This window comes from Sander vitreus, chromosome 7 (assembly GCF_031162955.1).
Source record: "Sander vitreus isolate 19-12246 chromosome 7, sanVit1, whole genome shotgun sequence".
NCBI lineage: Eukaryota > Metazoa > Chordata > Actinopteri > Perciformes > Percidae > Sander > Sander vitreus.
This window is the reverse complement of record NC_135861.1, coordinates 28116550-28139288: the sequence shown is the minus strand read 5'-3', so window position 1 is coordinate 28139288 and position 22739 is coordinate 28116550. Positions and strand designations below refer to the sequence as shown.

At 42.2% G+C, this 22739-nt stretch overlaps 1 protein-coding gene across 4 annotated transcripts in view; it reads right to left on the bottom strand.

Annotated features, from left to right (window-relative positions):
• Positions 1-22739, bottom strand: part of plekhg5b (pleckstrin homology domain containing, family G (with RhoGef domain) member 5b) — a 91231-nt gene that overhangs the window by 44235 nt on the left and 24257 nt on the right. For 2 of the 4 annotated variants that reach the window (XM_078255788.1, XM_078255789.1), the window contains exon 1: positions 4886-5256. Coding sequence is in view for 3 of the 4 variants with exons in the window: in XM_078255789.1 (XP_078111915.1) it covers positions 4886-4888 (3 nt within the window). In the remaining variant the exon portion in view is untranslated. Of the gene's footprint in view, positions 1-3546; positions 3642-4885; positions 5257-22054; positions 22132-22739 lie in introns of those variants that run through there. The other 2 variants (XM_078255787.1, XM_078255786.1) reach the window with 2 other exon arrangements.

The window sequence follows — 22739 nt, the reverse complement described above, 5'->3', positions numbered from 1 at the left end:
TCTCCAGCCACTCACCTTCTTGCATACAACTGTGCTGTCCAGACGTTGGTTAGTTCTTAACTGCAACAAACAATATCTGCTATTGCATTACGCAGGGATGTACAATATATCAACTGCCGCAATAAACGCATCGTGAAAGGCTGCGACATATTGCGAAAGACACTATTTTTTGACAGAGTTTTTGTGTCAGTTGAAAGAAAATATCCGCAGAAAACTGCACATTAAAATGTAGCTATCTTTCTTTGGTGCCTTTTATAGTCAATGCAATGCTTAGTTTGTTCAATAAAAGAATGTTGGGAATGATTTCCTTTCATTTGTTTAAAATTCAACAAGCAATTTGTTGTATTTTAGCAGAATACTAAAAGCAGCAGAACTGAGTACACTTTAAGATCTGTTTATTTAATCTCAAGTAATATTGTTAGCGCGATATTCAACAATGTTTTTGCATATTTTCCTTGTATCGTGCAGCCCTAGCATTAAGCAGGATTGATTGTCAAAGAGCTAAATGCCTGCAGAGCGAGCGTGCTTTTCATCAAGCCAAGCTGACAGACACTGACACCGGGTCAAACTCTGCTACATGTTGCTTTTTTTTTTTTGCTACCTTTTTCTTAAAAGCCAATTTTGTTTTTCCTCCTGGAGCAGAGCCCACGGCCCCATATGTGAGTGCTGGAGAGGGCCTGCTTTCCTAAACATTACGCAGGGTTGCCATTAGCTGAGGCCCAGCAGGTGGGATTAAAACCAGCGCCCAGCGAGGCTGCAGCAGATCAAAGGGGGAGCCTGGGCAGGCCTGGCCCCGAGTCTGATTTATTTTTCAATAAATAAGCAGTGCATCTGTTGAGGAGTGGCATGGGAGAGAGCCGCCGCGCGCACGCTCGCTTTCTTCTGCCGCCATCTGTCCTCTGGAGAGGAGGAGAGCCAGGGCATGGTTTTTTTTACTGCGGCTGTTATGCAACAAAACTGCCTGCCTCACTGAATGCCTGTTCCCTATTAACCGACTCTCCCTTGTTCTGGTACCATACAGTCCTGACGCAGTTCACACACATGTGGATGTACTCTTACAGAGGCACTTGTTGTTTTTCATCCTCCCAGGAGAGAGCAGCGTGTGTGTGTGTGTGTGTGTGTGTGTGTGTGTGTGTGTGTGTGTTCTCACTCCCCTGCGTGTCAAAAGGCTACACTTGGTCATGTGCCTTTGGCGTTTGTTACTGACGCAAAAACTCTCCTTTAGCCATCTAGCCCTTTGGTGTCATAGCTTGGGCAGCTTCAGGTTTAGGAAAAGATTACCAAAAGTCCTGTGTTGTTTGACCCATCCACCACTCAAACCTTCCTCCTTACGTGGATTTTCGGTCTTTCATACTACTCGCTAGCGTTATCGCTCTAAATACTATGTCATCTGACAGCGCCGTGGTCAGGCTGTTGCTCCACCGGGTGCGTTCCATAAAGGTGCTAAAGGGTGATTTTTGCGTCGGTGTCTGACGCTAGGAGCCACGGACCAGTATTTGACGAGTTGGGACCGAGAACGGGTTGGCATGGCACATAGTTTACAATGGTAACAGTGATGGATTTACCACTCTAAACAAGTATACTTAAGACATAATGGTACCACAAAAGCAGGCTTCTTTATTTCTGGCCGGTAACTGTCAGTTTTATTAGCTCAAACGACAACCGACACATTTTGTCAGCTAGCTAGCCAACTAGCTAACTCATGTTAAAAACTAGATCTCCAACAAAAGGGTCCGAGTATATACTTGAAGGGCGCCTGGTTAGCTCACCTGGTAGAGCGGACACCCATATATAGAGGTTTACTCCTCGACGGAGCAGTCGCGGGTTTGACTCTGACCGGCGGCACTGCTGCATGTCATTCCCCCCCTCTCAAGTGTAACTGTCCAACACAAATAAAGGCCTAAAATGCCCAAAAAATAATAAAAAAATAAAAAATTATATATATATATATAAAAAACCCTCCAAACTCTTTACATACCAAGTAGTATTGCTCTGTTTGGACCAATTAAACACGTGGAGAAAGTTACAGTTGCTAAGCCATACGACCAACATTACTCAGTTTACCTAAATCACTTTATTTGGGGATAAAACTGAAAGTAAGCGCAACTGTTAAAGTGGTAATAAACCATCACAAGAAGACTAAGTCGGTCTGTAAACGGTGTTTGGTGTTTTTTGCCCCCAAAGTCGCCTTCCAGGCAGCGTGGCAATGGTTATGTTTAGGAGTAAGGTTAGGGTTAGCTGCCTGGAAGGCGACGTTGGCGACAAAAAACACCATCGAGCTCTGTAAACTGTGAAGTACGTGAAAAGTAAGGGTAATGTTTGGCTTTTGTTTTATCTTCAAAACAACTTTGTATGATCATGTTTTTCACCCTTTCAGACTTGTTTTTACATCGCGGATTTACTCAGTAATTAACTTGGCACGTCCAACAATACTATTTCCACAAAATCCAAGTTGTGATAAATCAGAAATATGATTGGAATTACCCACCCCCACCACCCCCCCAAAAAAAAACATATACAGGTATATCAGACTCATCAGTCCATCAGTTTTTGTGACTAATCTGCTTGTTCCATGGTATTCGTACACCAGATAGACCACCGACTGAGTAACTGTACGCAACATTTCATAATGTCCTCCTCTGCACAGTGACTCACAGTGATGGATGGGGACGGCTTTTTCCAGATTACACATGATAGACATTAAGGAGAAATGGGCTCATTTTGTATTATTAACACACTTTCATATTCATGCTGCAACACGGCAGAAGCTATTTTTTCATTTGCATTTCCTCTTCGGGCTAATGAATATGCAAATTACAGTTGTGTTGCCTCCCAAAATCTCCAGTGAATCACGGTCCTCCGTTGTCTTTTTGTCCCTGGCTGCCACTATCACATAGAGCAGAGTACTACGGAAACAAGGTGAAATCAGACTCCATCCATCGACAGCACAGGCACTCCACGTTTGAGCAACTGCCACAAAAAAAAAACAACAACTCAGGAACAAACATGCTCGCAGGGAATACGCTAAATAATGTTCTTGTGAAGCAGACTATGTTTCAACACGCAAGCCAGTGTTTGCCCACAAAAAATATTACCTCCTCATCTTCCACAACTCATGGATACTAAACTGGATATGGTGTTTTTGTTTTTTTTTGTTTTTTTTTTAAACAGGAATGTATTCATTTATATCTTTTAAAAATTGTATTTGGAATAATTGTTAAAGCAAAAGTGAAATTTTCTTTAATTTTTTTCGATTCTCCGCAGCGCAGTCAAATATTTACATGACACCCAAATGACACATGCCACTGTGACAGTGTCATCACTGAGAAACACCCTCACCTCTAACCCTAATAATAATCCCTAACCCATTAACCGCTCAGTCGTTGGACGGAGAGGGGGAAGTCATGGAGATAACCTTTCTTATACCTAACCCTAACCCTCGAGCCAACTCTTCAGATGAGAAACACCACTAAATCCTCTTAGCGCTGACAAACTAAACACAGTTTGGGGTGATCATTACGACTACAGAAGAAAAGCACCACTCACCAGCAGCTGGTCTCTCTCTGCTCTAACAGAGAAGTTTGGCTGGACTGTGACGCAACCAGCCTTCTTATCCATAGCTTCAGGGCCGGAGAAGAGAGGAGGGTGGTGAACAAGACCAAAAAAGGAGGAAGTGAAAGGTGTGTGTGTGTGTGGGGGGGGGGGGGCATTCCAAGTAAACCTTTGTGTTGTCTTCCCATCAACCATGCACTTGCTGTCCTCCGGTTTGGTTTGCTTGTTTATAAAGCATAAAGTAGCCTCTTAATGATTATCCAATTGTATGTTATATCTTTTTAGCCAACATCATAAGTTGTTACCACTAGTTTTACACTTCTTTATGGAATTGATGGTGAATAAACATCATTTACATGAAATTATCGGTAATTTTTGAGTAAAATGAGCAGAAATTAGGAATTATCTTGACTAATAGTTGAGGTCAGAGAAACATATGTTTATGGATGATCACAAATTTTCACCCGGGTAGACCATAAAAGTAGTGATCATCAATTAGCGGATGGAACCATCCATGTTATTTTTGGGAAATTTGGTTGAAAAGAAAGCCATATCTCTGATTTAGAAACTTTGAAAACGGGTCAAATTTGACCCGAGGACAACATGAGGGTTGAATTAGAATTGATTTTGGAAACCACTTCTTATTTGGGATGGCGGATATTGAAAGGAGGTGGTCTTTTCATATAAGAAATAGAAAAAAGGAAGAAAAACTGACTTAAACAGCTGGTCTGCACAGACGTGAACATGCCTACCTTCACAGCCTCACACAGACAGAAGAAGTCGATCAACAGAAAATTAATCGGCAACGGTTTCGATAATCAATTCGTTTTTTTACCCTCGTTTTACAATATAATCAATTCAATATCTTAGTGTTCTGTCGGTTGAACAAAAATCGGCATTTGTTGAAGTTTGTTGCGATTTTCTGATGTTTTGTAGACCTAACAATTAATAAATTAATGGAGATTAGATTAGATGAAAACAAATCCTACTTTAGTCCTGCTATCCTTTGCTTTTACACAGAATGAACGGAAACCGCAACAAGACATGACATATCGTTTCTCCAGCAACATACTCTTAGCACTTCATATAATCTTTAATAAAAGTGCTGCCACACTAAAATACAAGAGAATAGTAGGCCTGCACGATTCGGCGATTTTCTATTGGCACCTATAGCACATTGCGCATCCCCACAAGCCTATAAACATAGAAAAAGAAATTGAAGTCATTTAAAAATTCAATCGCGAACAGGGGTGAATCGAGATCGCGATTTTAGAACGATTTATCATGCAGGCCTAGAGAAAAGATTGGTTTTTTTTACATTATATTTACCTACCATAGAAAACTCCACTTCCCAGGCAAGGCAACTGCTTTGAATTTCAGTGGAAGAAACAAATATCTCCAACAGATAGCAGGTGGTGAAAGTTTTAGTTCCAACCCAGATCGTACTTGCTCTGTAGTCCCTCAGATGAGAGAGAGAGAGAGAGAGAGAGAGAGAGAGAGAGAGAGAGAGAGAGAGAGAGAGAGAGAGAGAGAGAGAGTGTGTGTGTGTGTGTGTGTGTGTGTGTGTGTGTGTGTGTGTGTGTGTGTGTGTGTGTTTCAGTGAGTTTCAAAATGAAACCGATCTTCGGGGTGAAAACAGCGGATGGAGTTCATCTAAGAGGCCAAAGAACATGACAGACCTGAGAGGCTCGCTCTGTTTACTACAGCAGTCTACTGGGAAGCGCACATAAACAGACTGAAAACCATCAACCACGCCTACCTGCTCAATCACACTCCCACAAGCTCACACACATCCTGGCTGATTCATGTAAACTCCCACTGAAAATGAGCTCTTCTCTCCTGAGAATCAGAGGTTTTTTTTTCCCATCTGACGTACAGTTCTGTGATATTTCGGCTGATCCAGACATAAACCAATGTATTTTTTTCTTTTTCTTATTCATGTCATGTGCTAAACTCTCCTGCTCGCCGTCATTTGAACTTTGACTCAGGGGTGACATTAGGGTTAAACCAGGGAGTTTGGGTTTCTTCAAAAGTGCTAACCGGGGTCACAGTGGGAAGTAAATGTGTTCAAACACAACCAACACGTGAACAGTACAATACACATATTTATATAACCACAGTCAGTTTACCTTCTGTTCAGTCCGGATCAGTTTTGAAATAAAAAAACAGATAAACGAAAAAACAAGTTAGATTTCATAGTTTCAACAACAACAACAAAATACCTGATGTTCCATTACTGCATACAAAATAAATGCCTTTGGTATGGTGTAGTGGTGAAACGATGCGTCGCTTACAAGATTAGTCAATTGACCAAAAATGTATTTAATTTAATTGATCTATTAATCCTTTGAGTACTTTTCCAAAAGGGGAAATCCACAAGTGTTATTACTTCTTACGGGCTGGCTACATTGCACGTGCAATGTACGCGGAGTGGACGCTTCAAAACTACGCTTCCACTATAATCAGTGAAACTGGCTACACTGGACACGAGAGCAGCGCGTAGTGGTGCGTATGCACCGTGGAGATCCGCTCTACAAGCGTAAAAATAGGACAGTCGTCTATTTATATTTTTGACGCGAGGTGCGTGTGGCCCTTTTACACAGAAATGGATCCTAAAGTGTCTATATTTCTTTTTAATTAAACTAGGGATATACAGGAAATGACTTAATGACTGTCGGTGAGCATATGGCAGTTTGGTTTTGAGAGTTTCTGTTTTTATTTCGTTTGCCTCACCTGCGTCCTCTGATAACAGCTGACAGTAAATCGACGTTTTCACAGCACTGTGCCGGCTCCAAAATACGGAAGAAACAACAACAATCCCAAAGCAAAAGCTCTCCGTCTCGCACAATCGCCGTGTGTGCGCAGCAGGTGTAGCCAGTTAAAACATACATTCCGCGGCTCATACGTTCTGCTAATGGTCAGCATACGTTACGCGTTCAATGTAGCCAAAGCGTTACAGTGCACTTATGAAAACAGTTTTGCAATGTCTTCTCGAGGAGCTTTGTCACATTTGGGGGGGAAATAACTTTCATGATGTTACAGGATCCCCGCGTCTGTCTGGCCGCGGCGGAGGACTTGCCATAGTATGGAGAAAACATCTATCCCCGTCAGCTGGTGAGCGTGGAAACTTTCTCCTCTTTTGAACTGCAAATCACTAGAGTTGGTCGGATAAAGCCGTTCTACTGCATTCTTATTTATCGCCCCCCTGGTCCTGCTGGGCAGTTTTTATCCGTGTTCACAGACTTTATGTCATCGGTTATTAAATTTGAAAAGCCATTAATGGTTGGGGCTTTTAACCTGCACACTGACGTTGCCGATAACCATGCTGCAAAAGATTTCCTTAGTATTACTGACTCACACAATCTAAAGCAGCATGTTCACGGGCCCACACATGCTGGTGGTCATACATTAGACCTTGTTTTCACACTAGGTCTGGAGGTTAATTCTATATGCTGTGAGGATATGTTGATTAGTGACCACAAGTGTATCTTTTTTAATCTCTCTACCATTGCTGATCCCCCCTGCCGGAAACGTTCGACATGTCGGCGCATTATTACTCAAACAACTGTTGAGCAATTTATCTCCCGGTTTGGCTGTGATTTTAATACTATGGGTAATGATGTTGAGCTCTTAATGCAATCTTTTAATGACCTCTGCTCTTCTGTGTTGGACGAAGTGGCTCCTTTAAAGTTAAAATCTAAGCCCATCTGTAACGCCTCGCCTTGGATGATGGACGATGTGCGTTGTCTAAGGAGGAGGTGCCGTAGGACTGAACACCTGTGGAAATCCACTGGGCTTGAAGTACACCGTCTGCATCTTAAGGAGCTTATGCAGGATTTTAATAATTTAGTTAAGAATTCCAGGTCGGCCTATTTTTCTAATTCAATCTCTTCTTCCAAGACAAACCCCAAGGTTTTATTTGATGCTATAAATAATATTGTCTCTCCTCCTGCCACTGTGACAACAATATGCTCGCAAGATGACAGTAATAGGCTGCTGTCATTTTTTATTGATAAGGTAGAGTCTATTAGATCAAATATTCAGCCTGGGCCACACCTTCATGTAGACTGCCTTTCTTCACCTAGGCCTATTACCATTGAATCTTTCCAACCAATCAGCCTCCAGGAGTTGCTAAACTTGACCAAGAAAATGAAAATGTCCTTTTGTCAACTGGATATAATACCACCCTCATTATTTTCAAAAGCACTTCCTGCCATTGGCCCTAGTATAGTAGCTATTGTCAACTCCACATTGGCCACAGGCTGTGTCCCGTCCTATTTTAAACATGCCACTATCCAACCTATATTAAAGAAGCCTAATTTGGACCCAACAGTGTATCGCCCCATTTCAAAGCTGCCATTGTTGTCCAAAATTATCGAAAAGTGGCTAATCAACTTACAGCTGTTTTAGAGAATTTGGAGATATATGACAAATTTCAGTCAGGCTATAGGAAGAGACATTCTACTGAGACGGCCCTGGTGAGAGTCCATAATGACCTTCAGATGGCCTCAGACATAGGTCTATGCTCACTGTTAGTACTTTTAGACCTCAGTTCTGCCTTCGATACAGTCAACCACCATATCATGATTAAGAGATTACATGAATGGGTGGGCATATCAGGTGTGGCCTTGGACTGGTTTGCATCCTATCTCTCAGATAGAACTTTTGATGTCTCTATTGGGGATTGCCATTCTGCATCATCGCCCCTGTCTTGTGGTGTTCCACAGGGTTCAGTGTTGGGCCCTATATTATTCATTTTATATATGTTGCCTCTAGGTCAGATTATTTGCAATTTATGTCTTTTTTTTATGCAGATGACATACAGCTCCATTTTACTTTTAGGCAAAATGAGACATCCAAACTTATTAGGCTCCTAGATTGCATAGACGCTATAAACAACTGGATGGTTGAAAGCTTTTTGCAGCTGAACCCAGATAAGACTGAGGTTTTAATCATAGCGCCAGACAGTGCTATTCCTCTGATCAAGCAGAAAAATTGGGCCTTTGTCATCTGCGGTCCGGCCCAGTCTAAGGAACCTTGGGGTGACATTTGACAAATCCTTATCTTTTGAAACTCACATCAAATCATTGACCAAATCCTGTTTTTTTCACTTACGCAATATTAGCAAATTAAGGGCTGTGGTCTCTCAGTTAGAACTGGAGATTCTCATCCATGCCTTCATTTCCTCCCGTATTGACTATTGCAATTCACTTTTCTCCTCACTCAATAAATCTGTCCTTCACCACCTGCAATCCATTCAAAACACTGCTGCTAGGCTTCTTACTAGATCAAACAGGCGCACCCATACCACCCCTTTACTCTACTCCCTTCACTGGCTTCCTGTAACCTACAAGATCCAATTCAAAATTCTCACCATAACCTATAGGGCTCTACATGGTCAGACCCCTGATTATCTTGCCAACATAATTCACTTACACACCCCCTCCCGGTCTCTCAGGTCTGTCAAACTAAATCTGCTATCCACGCCACGCACTCGTCTGAAGACATGTGGGGATAGAGCTTTTGAGGCTATGGCACCCAGACTCTGGAATGCACTACCTACCAGCATTAGGTTTGCTGAGAATGTGGACTGTTTTAAGGGACAAGTGAAGACTCACCTGTTCAGGCTAGCTTTTGGGTAGCCTATGTCTTTTATTTATTTGATAATTGTTTGTTGTATTTGTATTTTATTCTATTGACTATTTTTACCATGTTTTTATTGTCTATGCACATTGTAAAGCACTTTGTGACCGTGTCTGTGAAAAGCGCTGTATAAATAAAATGTACTTACTTACAGTGATGTCATCAAGGTTATCTCTCTATAATTGGAGGTAACCATAGACTGCATATAAAGAATGGACTTAGCATTGGTGACGTCACCCATTGGTTTGTGGACTGCTGTTATGAAGGCACGAGTTTGAATTTTTGCCATTGCCATCTTGGTATTTTGGAACCAGAAGTATATTTGGACAAAAGGGGAAAAGCTGGGGAGAATGACGCATCTAAGCAAGTGTTGTGTATGGTTTCAATGGTGCAGCGCCAAGTTAAATGCTAAAAGGGAGAAAGTCGCAGATTTTCAACCCTTCTAACGCAAATCATCTAGCAGAGGGTTTTTTTTGGTGGGTAAACACGGACCCCCAGGTACTGGTCCCGTTCATCAGCATGTACACAGAGCTGGATGAAAATCGGCAGACTTTTTCTTAAGTTACCATCTAACGATGATGCTGGCTAGCTAGCATTATTAGCGGAACGCTGAACAAGACATTTCTAGGCGACCAAAGTGTTCCAATTAACTTTGATGAAGCAAAAACACAGTGCGAAAGTCAAAGTTTAAGAAAACATGGACAACACGCAAAAACAAGTTAATGGCTTTTAATGTACTCAGTGCCATGGTTAGCATTGCTAAGTCTCCATCATGATTGAAAGGTTGGCGTGTAGCCACGCCCCTTAAGCATGCCCTGCTTTATTTTCTATTTTAAAATATATGGGAACAAAATTTACAAAATGAACAGTGAAACTAGCGATTGAGACCATAATCTCGATTTGAAAATGTTTCCCGAGGTAATAAATCAAGACAGAAGTAGAGTCATTTCTATAGAAACAGAAGTCATTATGGAGCCAGTGGAGTCACCCCTGCTGGAAATTAGAGAGAATACAGGTTTTAGGCACTTCCGCATTGGCTTTACTTCTCAGGCCCAAAAGCTGCCGCTTGGAAATAACCCTGGGGCTTTTGCTTGAAGACTACACATTTACAACAGAAAGCCTTAATTTAGAGCTGCAACGATTGATTAACTGACTTGTAGATCAAGAGATAATTAATCAGCAACTATTTTGACAATCAATGAATGGTGTAACGAAAAGATGCCAAATATATACAAACGATGCCTCTCAAATATGAGGACTTGCTGCATGCTGTTATCATATATGATAAAAAATGTAATATTATTTTGGTTTCGGACTGCTGGTTGGCTAAAACAAGCTGCTTGATGTTGTACATGGCTAAACAATTCATGAGAACATAATTTAATCAATAATGAAAACAATAGTTGCCCTACTTGCGTTACAAACTTAAAGTGTGGAGTTTGAAAAACGTTGACGTTTGCCAAGCGGGGAGGGTCTAATAAAGAGACCCACAAGTGTTTTTGAAAGCTTGGGACTAAAAGTCGAGATATCTCGGCCTCTGACGATTCTTTTTATTTAATCTGTCTCTCAGAAGTCAACCAACTTTACAGAAATGTAATACTCAATCACTGAAATACCCCTTTAAACAAACCATTCTCTAATTCCAGATTCTAAAATGTCAGGATTTGCCATTTTTCTGCAATCAGCACATAAATCAGAATATGAAAATAATCATTACTTGCAGCTCTTGTGTGGGAGAGTACAGTGTTGTGTGGGTGTTTGACGTAAGAGCAAGTATGATTTATAGCCGAACGTCCCGTTACAGTCTGTTGCGTTGACCACAAACACTCAGCCCACTACCTCTGTTCTTTTGTCATTCAGGTTAATCCGAGATCAACCATGTTTAAATCCCCCACAATTAACTAGCTCACAAAAACAATTCAAGCCCCTGAGGCTGGGGGCCGCGTGTGTGGAGTAAGATAAGGGAGGGGGAGGTGAGGTGGGTGAGTTTTAATGCCCAAACCCCCCCTCCATGTCTTGTCTTCAAAACAAGGCGACCTGTTGAATCCATGTCTGCCCCGCCGCCCCCCACTGTCAGCCTTGATTAGGGGAGGCTATATTTAAAGGAATAGACAGCAGCGATGCAATTATCTTCAAGGATTAGACCCCACTGGCACTGCCATTGTTGGAGGGCTGAACACGAGTGCCCTTCCCTTGATGCCTGACCGTGGCATTAACCCCTCAATAACCACAAGCTCGGAATTATTTCAAGTCTTCAAGGGAGCGGTGAGATAAGGGGGGAAATCAAAGGGAAATGTGAGCATGAAGATAACAAGGACAAGCAAGTCGATGTGAGAAAAAGAGAAAAAATAGTTTTGCCCGTGATGATGCTGCTGCACGTTCCACGGTTTCGTGGCTGGCTTCGGTTAAGAGTGATTTAGAGAGCACGCTTCCACAGCCATAATAACACGTTCGGAATTGGAGATCTTTCAAAGCTTATTATCGCCTCTCTAACCAAGCATTGCAGACTGCAGTTCTCACAGCATTTCATTAAGCAGCGGTTGTTTAGGTTCTCAAAACACTCGGAGCAAACCAACAATTAGTGGGGTTTGCCATGGGAAGACTCTTCGCATGCGAGGGATTTAGGACGGTTGTTTTCTCAATCCATCTCCTCACTGGGGGCCTTCTCTTAAGTCTTTGAACCCCAGCTATATTGGTCGGCTCATACAAGGCCGTTTCCATTGGAGCGCCAATCAGGTACCCTCTTCCTGTTATTCCCCCTGTCTGCCGTGATGCTGCTTCCTGACTGGGATGCTCCTGGGGGGTTGAACTGGCGTCACAGGTACAACTCCTTTACTTGCGTTTGTACTTTCCTGACGAGACACTATATATATGGATACGCATAAGTCAATGTCCAGCTTTTTTGTTATTGCAGGATGCTGGTCAAACTGACTTCCTTTCCACTAACCCTAATGGACAAATATGCCCTTTTTCCACATTTCCATTATTATTTGGGGTCAGTATTTGATCAGGAAACTCATCGGGGCATCTTACAACAAAGAAAAATAAGTTACGTTTTCATGTAAATAATGAATAGACTTCGAAGAAAACACTGTGCCAAACCGAATTAGTCAGAATCAAAACCAAACAAAACTACATGCACGAAATACTGTAACATTTTCAATTTAAAAAATAAATGCAATTTCACATCATTTTGTATATATCTGTCTAAAAACGTTGGAAAAGCTTAAGCAAAACTACATGCACGAAATACTCTGGGTGCTCCGTTTTGTATTTTCACTGGACCAATGTCATATATCCACCGCTCTGTTAAGGTTAGGTGATAGCGATCCGACAGAAAATGAGTCACCCTCTCAGAGTCGTCAGCCTCTGTTTCTGGACCATCACATTCCATAGGACTGGAAAAGTACAGCTTCTGTGATTGGTTCACAGCTGATGAGGTCTGTGTGGTGTTTGTACAAGAGTGAGCTGCTTAGCCTGTTGTAGCCTGCTGGGATCCAATATCTAACAGTGTTCCTCCACTGGAGAGAAATGTCCAAATAAACATGGAAAATATCAATGACTGAACACAGGATATTACATACACTTAAGAAGAAAAACTTATCAGCTGACGTGGGTACAACGAGGCCAGCTGGCACTCAAAAAACAAAAGCTCATTCTTACGCAAGCCTGATGATCAATTCAGTCTTTCACATGTAGTACAATTATTTGCATGATGGCTCAATAATGGGTGGTGACAAGTCAACCTACTGTAAACTCACAAAGCTGATTACTGCATCAAAAATATGAGGTAAACAAACTCAGATGGTGAACCAAAAACAATATGTTAAATGCAAGGGAAGACCGTCAAGAGTCCATTTTTCTTCCGAATGCAACCCTCACATAGAAGCCACTGCCTAGGATCACTTTCCCTGGGTGCACAGAATTGAATCGTTATTAGATGTAATAGGTTGTAGGGACGGGTTTGGGAGGGGAGAGGGAGTGGTTTTATTTTGTGTGGAGTGTTAAAATGTTCTAAATAAATACCAAAATGGTCTAAGTAAATAGGGGAAATAGGTTTGGAATTATTCTTACAACTGAAATTAATTTTTTGTTATTACAGAGGGAAAGTACCGAAAAAAAAAGGTACCGTTGGGTACTGGAACCCAATTTCAGGTCGGTACCGGTAAAAATGTAAACGGTACCTAAAACATTCCACGTGTTCCTCCAGTAAATAATCAAAAATCTACCAATCGTTTAGATGTTGAACTATGTCATGATGAATGAAACGGAGAAAATTATCAACACTGACATGCACTGCAAATAGTCCAACTATGACCAAACTGTAGCAGTAAGACTCACCATGCTCAGGCAGGCAGCCAGTAATAACAGAATGATGAGCCTTATATTACCACATCTAAGCATGCAGCTACCTTCATCACACAGCACTCGAGTGAGTTTTTAACTCAAGACTGTATTGCTTACAAAATGTGTTCCTACAGCTGCTTCCTTTATAGAAGAACCCTGTATGAAGTCTTTTCGGTAATAACTGCGTAGGCAATTAAGCCTGAACTTCTCGTCAGTCTAGCAGCAGAAAATCTGTCTAGTGAGATGCTGCTGTGTTTGAAGGAGTATGTCTGCAGATGTGAAAGAGGGGAATGAAATGGAAAAGAGCATGCACGCTCACCCTTCCCTAATAAACAAATTAACACCAGAGTATCCCGACAGTCAGCATCATGTTGAAAAGTGATTAGGTAACTTTTCCTCCGCTCCACTGTCTAAATGACTCCAGAGTCATCAGAGCATTGCAGACCACCGTTTCCATTAGTGGGCTTGCATTACTTCATAAAGTCAACTTTCCAAGACCTTCACAGTTATAGCTGAGGTCACATCCTGTTACTTCTCTTTCCCAGAAAACGAATTTAAAAGACTCTGTAGTCTGCAGCCACTGATGTTACTCAAGTAGAATACAAGCTGGGAGAAATACATGTGGGTAGAAATCAAGCAGAACTGTTGAACATACTGTATTTTCCTGTTCTGAAACAAATCAACTGTGGCAGCTTACTTTTAAAAGATGGAAACATTTGCACAAAGAGGAAAAGGGCAAGAAACAGTGTTTTCCCTAGGTGTGTAGAAGACTTAGGTGGGTTTTAGGGGGTCCTCCCTCAAGAAAATGTAACATTTTCAATTTAAAAATAAATGCAATTTCACATCATTTTGTATATATCTGTCTAAAACGTTGGAAAAGCTTAAGCAAAACTACATGCACGAAATACTCTGGGTGCTCCGTTTTGTATTTTCACTGGACCAATGTCATATATCCACCTCTCTGTTAAGGTTAGGTGATAGCGATCCAACAGAAAATGAGTTACTCTCTCAGAGTCGTCAGCCTCTGTTAGATATCAGCCTCTGACAGATAACAAATAGAACTCCTAAAAGCTTAAAGACAGGGGCGACCCAGTAGAGTGTGTGCCCCATGTAGGCTTAGTCCTTGGCAGCGGTCACAGGTTCAAATCCAACCCGCGGCCCTTTGCTGCATGTCGTACCCCCTCTCTGTCTTCAAGCTATCCTGTCAATAAAGGCCATAAAAGCCTAAAAAAACAAACAAAACAAAAACACAACAAGCTTACAGTAAAGACAAAACTTGCTAAAGCAGTCCACTGGGGACAAACTGCAATCATTAGAACTGACAAAAGTCATTTAGTTTAAGTTTCGACGCTCACTTCGGCTTAGGTGGTGCCGTAAACGGCTTGGGGTGCTGCGCCCATACCTTATTATGGTAGGGAAGACTGAGAAAAAAGAACATAGCATAACCACAAAAAGAATGAGGAGAGGCAGGTAAACTTAAGAGGATGCATGCAGCGGTTTTAAACGGTGCTACAGTCCAAACATGCTGAGTGACCGACTGCTTCCACCGGGCAGAAAAGTGAATCCCTGCAGGCTGAAGGGTGGACTACGACCAGACATATAGGAGGGTGTCAGTGCCCGACGCAAGCGTCTTTGCTAGATTAAGACCGACGCAGTTGTCAATTTCCCGTCCAGGAGATGACACTCTGATTGGTTTATTGCATGTTACGCCCAAAACACACCTATGAATTAATGAAGACACTAAGACCAACCCTTTTGAACCATGCGCCTGGCGCATGGACCCTTTTTTCCGCCGTCAAACTAGCTAAAGTGCACGTACACGCCCTAAACGTACATGCGCCAGGTGTTTCACACTGTGCACTTAGATCGTTAAAATAGGGCCCCCAGAATTGAAGCCATCTCTTCCAGGAAATGCCACGTAGACCTTGCAGTCTTCAGCACCTTGACACAGACAGAAAGTGGGCATCCAGCCCACTGTGAGTGTTTACTTAGCAGCCTTAGCAGGTCCCTGTCAGTGTCAGTAAGGTGAGATGTTCAGCCAAGCAGGACAGTGGAAAGGAAAGTTTGTCTGTATTCGTAAAATAGCACACACAAAAAAAACTGGCATGAAAAGAAAATGCAAGTGGAGGACTATAAAATAGGGAGCACAGCTACAGTAAAGATTGAATGATTCAGCCACTAGTAATAAGGTGATTCTGTGTGAAGTATATCACGCGGGTGCGTCTGTGCTTGTCTGACTAATATATTACTTCCTCTAAAACATCAGCAAAGGATTACTCATAATATGCGACTGAATGGGACAAAAGAGAGGGACAAAAAGAGAGAATAAAAGCCGACCAAAACCAAAAACACAACAGGGGTGAGGAGCGAGTGACAGCATCAGACAAACACAAGCCAGGTTTCCATCGAAATGTAGCACAGATTTGCCGAAAAATCTGCGAAAGAACATTTGAACGAGATGACGTAGTTAAAAGAGTGCCAGTCAAATCTCAAACGGTAGAAACAAAGATGGAAATATGGAATTTATGTTTTGCTTCATATGCAATATAAGTTGCATGTTGGTCTCATTTGTAGTCGTAATACAGTGAATTATATTTGGACTAGAGACAAAGAGAACTACAACACCACAAAATAAAATAAAAAATAAAACATTCTAAAGCGCTGCGGGAACATTTCAATGAGCATTAGAGGTAGCGTTACATGGATGTCGTAAAATTAAGACCTGTATATATAATTATTTGAGACCTAGAACACAATACTTGCGAATTTAAAGGGGAACTATTCCGGGTTTTTTTTAGCTCAATTTACCTTAACTGAACAGCTTCGGAGTCATTGAAATGGTTATATGACTTTTTTTCGGGTTAAATCGTGGTCGTCTCGCTCCCCCCTAAGTGCCTGTGAGTGGAAAAACCACCCTTGCAACTTTGGGTTGGCGAGCGTCAGGAAGTATCGCGTGAAATCAGGTCTCGCGATAACGAATTGCTTCACGGCACTGCACACATACACACCGTCACCCAGGAATCGGCTAGCTATAAGAACAAGGTTGCGATGGAGTTTTTCACACTATCGTCATGGCTGAGCCGGCAAAAAAGAAGCAGAAAGCTAGGAAAGCATTGTCGGAGGAACAGAGAAAGAGGAAACGGCAGACGGACCAAGTCAGACACGAATAAACATAGGAGCTGCCAAATATCTATTCCGAAGCTGTAGGGGGAGCTCTACAGAGAAACCTGCGAGCAAAAAGTGAGAAAATAGCGAAGAAATTACCAAAACTGCATAACGCCCCTTTAAGACTTTTTAAGGCCTAAAATTTTGATTTTGAAATGTTAGTCTTCTTTAGACTTTTGAAGACCCCGCGGAAACCCTGAAGTGACAAATAAGTCTTATGACACAGTCAAGTCTTTTTTGCAATGTTGTACGTGTTTTTTGTTTTCAAATTTGTGTAGTTTCCACTCTAGTCCACTGTAGTTTTCCGTTTTTATGATTGAAAATTGTGCATAAAAACAAAAACAGGTGGGTGGAAATTCACTTACAGGGAAAGAAAACTAAAAACTTTAAACTTTTAAACTAAACCAAAAGTTAAAGCCAGCTGACTGGCTGAAACGTCTCCTTATCCTTTGTGTTTCTGTCTAACCCCAACTCTCTTCACATTATTCCTCTGCCTCCAGCTGTTTGGGCAGGGAGGGGCCGTTGCCAAGGCGACCCACACCTTTCGGTTTGTCTTGTCTGGTCCTGTCTTATCAAAGCTGAGGGAGGGAAATGAAGAAGACGGGGATAGAAGCAAAGAGGAGGGAGGGAGAAGGGTATAATAAGCCCTTCTCTGGGAGTTTAGATCCAGGGAGCAAGCTCAGACTAGCACTGAGCGCTAACCAGCATAATCTGAAATCAATCCCACCAACTCAGTCAAGAACTATGTCTGGTTTTGGCCGTCATCTTCCACTTGGACACCTGCAGGCTCATTTGAAATCCCAGTGACTTGCAGAAACCCACAGCAAAGTATCCAAACACGCCAGTAAGCCCTCTTGGAAACACATGTGTCGGGCCATCCAAAAGCCTTCTAAGTAACCTTTTTGAGAGCTGCTGTGTAATGTGGTGACAGCGCTGAGCTACGACATGCACGGAGTGTGACACCTGGTGTGATTTCTGTAAGCTATGGTGCAGGTGAACCCATTCCGTTCCAGGCCAGTCATGCTGCGACTAGAAGAGACGCAGAGCTGCCAAGAGATGATCTATGGCAGTGAACGACCAAAGGCAGGCCTGTCTAGGAATAAAAAGGTTTAACTCTCAGGTTGTCTTCCTGTTGACCATGCACTTGTTGTCGCTCCCTGGTCGTGGTCTGGTTTGCTTGTTTATAAAAGCACAGAAAAAGCATAATTTATAACGCTTTAATTGTGTGTTACACCTTTTTAGCCAACTTCATTCCAACTAGTTTTACATTCATGGTCAATAGTCATTTACATTTAATTTGACCTAATGACAGAATGAGGAGCAATTATTATTTGTTTTGGATTATAAAATACTGGTATATGTCAAATATTAGCCAGGATATCCCCAAGTCAAAATTAACTGATGCAATTTTATTCACAAACAACAGAGAGCAAAACTATTTCAGGAAGAATTGTTTTAAAAACTGGTTAAATTTGACTCGAGGACTACATGAGGTTTGAATGCAGTGCAGGACTGGCCTAAGATTACCTGTTTGTCAGACAGAGACAGACAGACTGTCTCTGTGTGTGTGTGTGTGTGTGTGTGTGTGTGTGTGTGTGTGTGTGTGTGTGTGTGTGTGTGTGTGTGTGTGTGTGCGTGTGTGCGTGCATGCGTGTCTACTCTGTGTCCTGCTGCCAAGCTGTCAGCATATCAAAGAGACTATTGGTATAAAAAAATCCTCTTAAAAGTGAAATATAAAAGTTTAATGTTTTTTTTTTTCAATTTATGAGGAAATATGCCTTCTAAATCTGTTTGGTGGGTGGAGTGGGCAAAAGTTATATTTATGTTCCCATTTTTCCTAGAAATGTGCCTCTCACTTGTGCAGCAAAGGCAGAGTGAGTGAGCTCTGGAGGGGAATAGGCAACAGAGCGAGCCCTGCACTGTACTTCAGGTCAGGTTTAAAATGACATCGCCCCCTGCTGTTTAAAGCTTGTTACAGGCAATGCATGTACAACTCTTGAGCAACAGCCCAATAGGATTGAGCTAAATGAGAAATGATGTCAGAATGTCAGAAATGATTACATTGCACAATATATTTTTATTTTATTATAGTCTGGAAATGCCCAAACTTTCATGACTCATCCTGTCACTGTTCTTACATCACACCTCAAAGTACTAAAATCACCAGAAATATTAATCTTTAGCTTATCTCCCGATAACCCCCTCCTTTACTAGGATAGAAAAGATCACTGTGGGGTAAGGCAATGAAGAGTAAGTGTGGAAAAAAACACTGACGCAATGAAATACTTTGAGTTCTAAAAGCCGACTAATAAATCTAAAAACTTAATATTTTCCTTGAAGGTCTTTCCTTTGACTCTGCTTACCGACGACACAGACAAGAAACAGTGAAATGGTCATGATCATGGGCGATTTAGGGGGGCTCAAGCCATCTTAGCCACCCTACATTTCTTTTTTTTTTTTAAATCAATTCTAGTGCTTCAAGTTAGTTTGCGAACGTGTCAGTTAGTGACAGAAGACAAACAATTACAGGTTCAAAGGGCTTGAAACAGGTTTAATATCCTGTGTAGCTGTCGCCGATGCTATGCACCTGTAACCCAGTCAAGGAAAGGGTTAACAGAAACCTAGTGTTGGCCAATCGGAGGTGGTCGTGCCAGACTCCCGCCTTTGGCTGAGTCTCTATCTGATCTGTCAGAGGGAGAGCAGGAGTGTGGTTGTGAAGTTTAACTTTGTAGTCCCCAGAGAAAGAGAAGAAGTTGGTCATTTCATGGCACAGATTAGAACCCAAATTGAAACGTAAGCAACTAAAATTGCTGATTGTTGGAACATTGTTCCAAATTGATCGTTATTACTGTGACTTATAAAGTGTCAGGTTTAGTTCCATCATAGTGTATCCCAGTCCACACTTGGCTACAAGTCTTTCCCTAGTCCCCTTACATAATAACATCAACCCTGACCAAGGAGACAGGTGGCGTCAGACATGCTTTGTGCATGTCTGACGCCCTCCCCACACACGCCAGGCCACACAGCAGCTCATATAAACACTATTGCATACTTTCAGATGACATACTGCAGCTCATGAATTCACCTTCTGCCTCATTCACTACTAAAAAAGGAGGGACCGTGGCATGTGAGAGAAGCCTCATAGGCTCAAATGTCTTTCAGGAAAAGTGGGGTTTGGGAGACTCAATAATGTGAGGAGCAGGGAGAGGATAGTTCACGTTTAAGCTCTGTGGCTCTCTCTTCTTCCCCCATTTTATTATTCGCAGTTGCCATGGAGAAAAACTATATTTAACCGCCTGTCTCACTGCCGACTAAATGCACTTTTCTCTCTGTCGTTTTCCCTTTCCATTGTTTCCACTAAGAGGACAGAAGGGGACAACATCTTGATTTAAATGGGGAAAATCCGGTCTAATGCTTTCCTCTAGTGGCGGTACTAGGGAGTCGACAAAACCAAAACAGACCAGACCAGACACTATGTCAGTTTCTCTTCTGGCCAGACCCCTGTTTTCAGAAACCAGTGGTGGCTTCAAAGGAATAATTCATTTCACAGTCTAGCGGGCAGGCACAGAGTCCAGACACTCGCCCCCCCCCCCGCCCCCTTTTAACACCTAAAAGAAAAAATGGCAGCTTCGCTGCACTGCTTGGCCTTCACTGTGTTGCAATGCAACATACAGTAAGAGAGATGCAGTAAGTTCTGGGTACATCCGACGAGGGACAGGTTATGGGGACAAAGTCATGGTGCGTGCATCTTCATTTTCAGTTCCTGTTTAAGGGATAGTAAAAATGATGTGGTGGTTTATTGGTTGGGGGTCGGGGGGGTAGACCTCCCTCTGGTAAACATTTTTAACCTCATCTTTATCCCCAAAGAGGATATTATTCATGTCCAATGATAAATAAAATGTAGGTTAACACTGAATGAGTGTGAATTCAATTTCAATTGAATGTGTTTATTGTTATGTATGTATTGTAAGTCTTTTGCAGAACCAAACCTATGGAGGGTTGGTGGTATGTAACACTTGTGCATAATGTATTTGGGACCCCTAAAATGGCACGTCGCCCCAGCCTGGCCCCTCCATTTGAAATTGTTCCATGTAATAGCACAACAAGTCTTGCAAATTACTACGATGACTGTAATTGCCCTCTGATGTCTCTATAGTTAGGACGACATCATTTGTCAGTGCCTCCCAAAACAATCACAAATCACTGTTGCGGAACAAGCACTTTAGGTCGCAGTTTGGTTAGTTTTAGGCACAAAGCGACTAGGTTAGGGTAAGGATAGATCATGGTTTGGGTTAAAATTACTCCTTGGTTAAGGACAGGGGACGTTTGTCATCATGGTCACAATAATAACACTTGGTTAAGATTAGGGAAACCAACGTTGCCTGTCAGTAGGAAACAGGAAACCCATGGCTAAGTCTGACTTTTGTTAACCCATTCAACCACCCCTACCTCCTCTCCCTGCAGGCCGTGTGACTCTTTAACAACATCACGCCATTTCCCCCTTTTCTCCCGGCGGATAAGACTCTATGGCCGCTACAGGCGCTTGTCATTTTAACGTAAATGTGTACAATGTGTGTGTGTCTCTCTCTCTTTATAAAATGTCCAACGATAGTTAAAAACACACCTTTTTTTTTTTTTTTTTTAAATCGCCACCTTAACAGATGAAAACCACTCTACCACAACTGTCTTAATTATATACATACATAATGGGGTCTATGTGACTGAGTTGATTTGTCACAAGAAAAAAAGGTGGCCATGACCAACTGCCACTTTGCTTGTTTTCAAGCCATGATGCCTCTCTCTCATTGGTGGGCCAAATTCTCTGGGCGGGCAAAGCAGAGAAAGGGGCGGTAACCTTCCTCCTTATGATGTCATAAAGGGAAGATTCCAGATCGGCCCATCTGAGCTTTCATTTTCTCAAAGGCAGTGCAGGATACCCAGGGCTCGGTTTACACCTATCAACATTTCTAGCCACTGGGGGACCATAGGCAGGCTGGGGGACTCATATTAATGTTAAAAAAAACCTCATAAAGTGACATTTTCATGCCATGGGACCTTTGATCATTTTCTGGCGCAGTGTTAGATGAGAAGATCAAAATCACTCTCATGTCTGCCAACAGTTGGTTAACTTAGCTTAAACACTGGAAAAGGTTGGGAAACAGCTAGCCTGGCTCTGTCAAAAAATAACAAAACATGCTGAATCCAGGTTAAACAAACAAGATTTAAACTATTGCTTTCAGTGAGACTTTAAGTCAACTTTGATTTTCCAGGATATGAAGACACTCTGGACTGACATCACAGTCCTTCTTTTAGTTGACCTGGCAGGTTTAAGGGTTTATGGTCTTACCTTAGAGGCCCTCCGGCGCTCCGGACACTGAGGATGCTGGCAACCCACCCAGTCCTCCTCCTGGACGGGCTTCTCATCTGAAACAGAACACACCAGTCAATAAACCATCTCTCTTTGTCACTAAAACACTACAGCAGCCACCCAGCCAGCTACACATCCATTAACACACCTGTCTTCGTGAAGCTGTAAAAACATATTGTAGACACGAAGACATTAAGCCACTGCCTGTGTTTATATAAGGACGGAGTGAGAGAGTGACTGTATGAGACACAAGAATCACTCTCACGCAGTAATAGAGACCAAGGAGCCATGTCATAAAATGAAAAAGGAGAAGTCTGGTTAAAGAGATTTCTTGAAGAAAAGGTAAACAAAGAGGAAAAAAGGGGGGGGGGGAGTGCGCTGTTGGGAGGAGATCAGAGAGAAATGAATAACGACCAAAGAGACGGCAAGAAAATGGAAGCGAATGAGAGGAAGCCCCATTCTGCTTTCTGTACCAGAGTGCACTCGTCGTGGGTAAGCTCGCGGTTCTCCACAAAAACAAATCACCACTGTCAAATAAACCTTACAAAAAACCTACTTGACTAGTTGGCCTACACTGCGTTGAGGGTATGATAAAAGGCAGTGTTTACGTCTACATGTACACACACGATAAAGATATCATAACAGAGCACCGATATTTATCTGT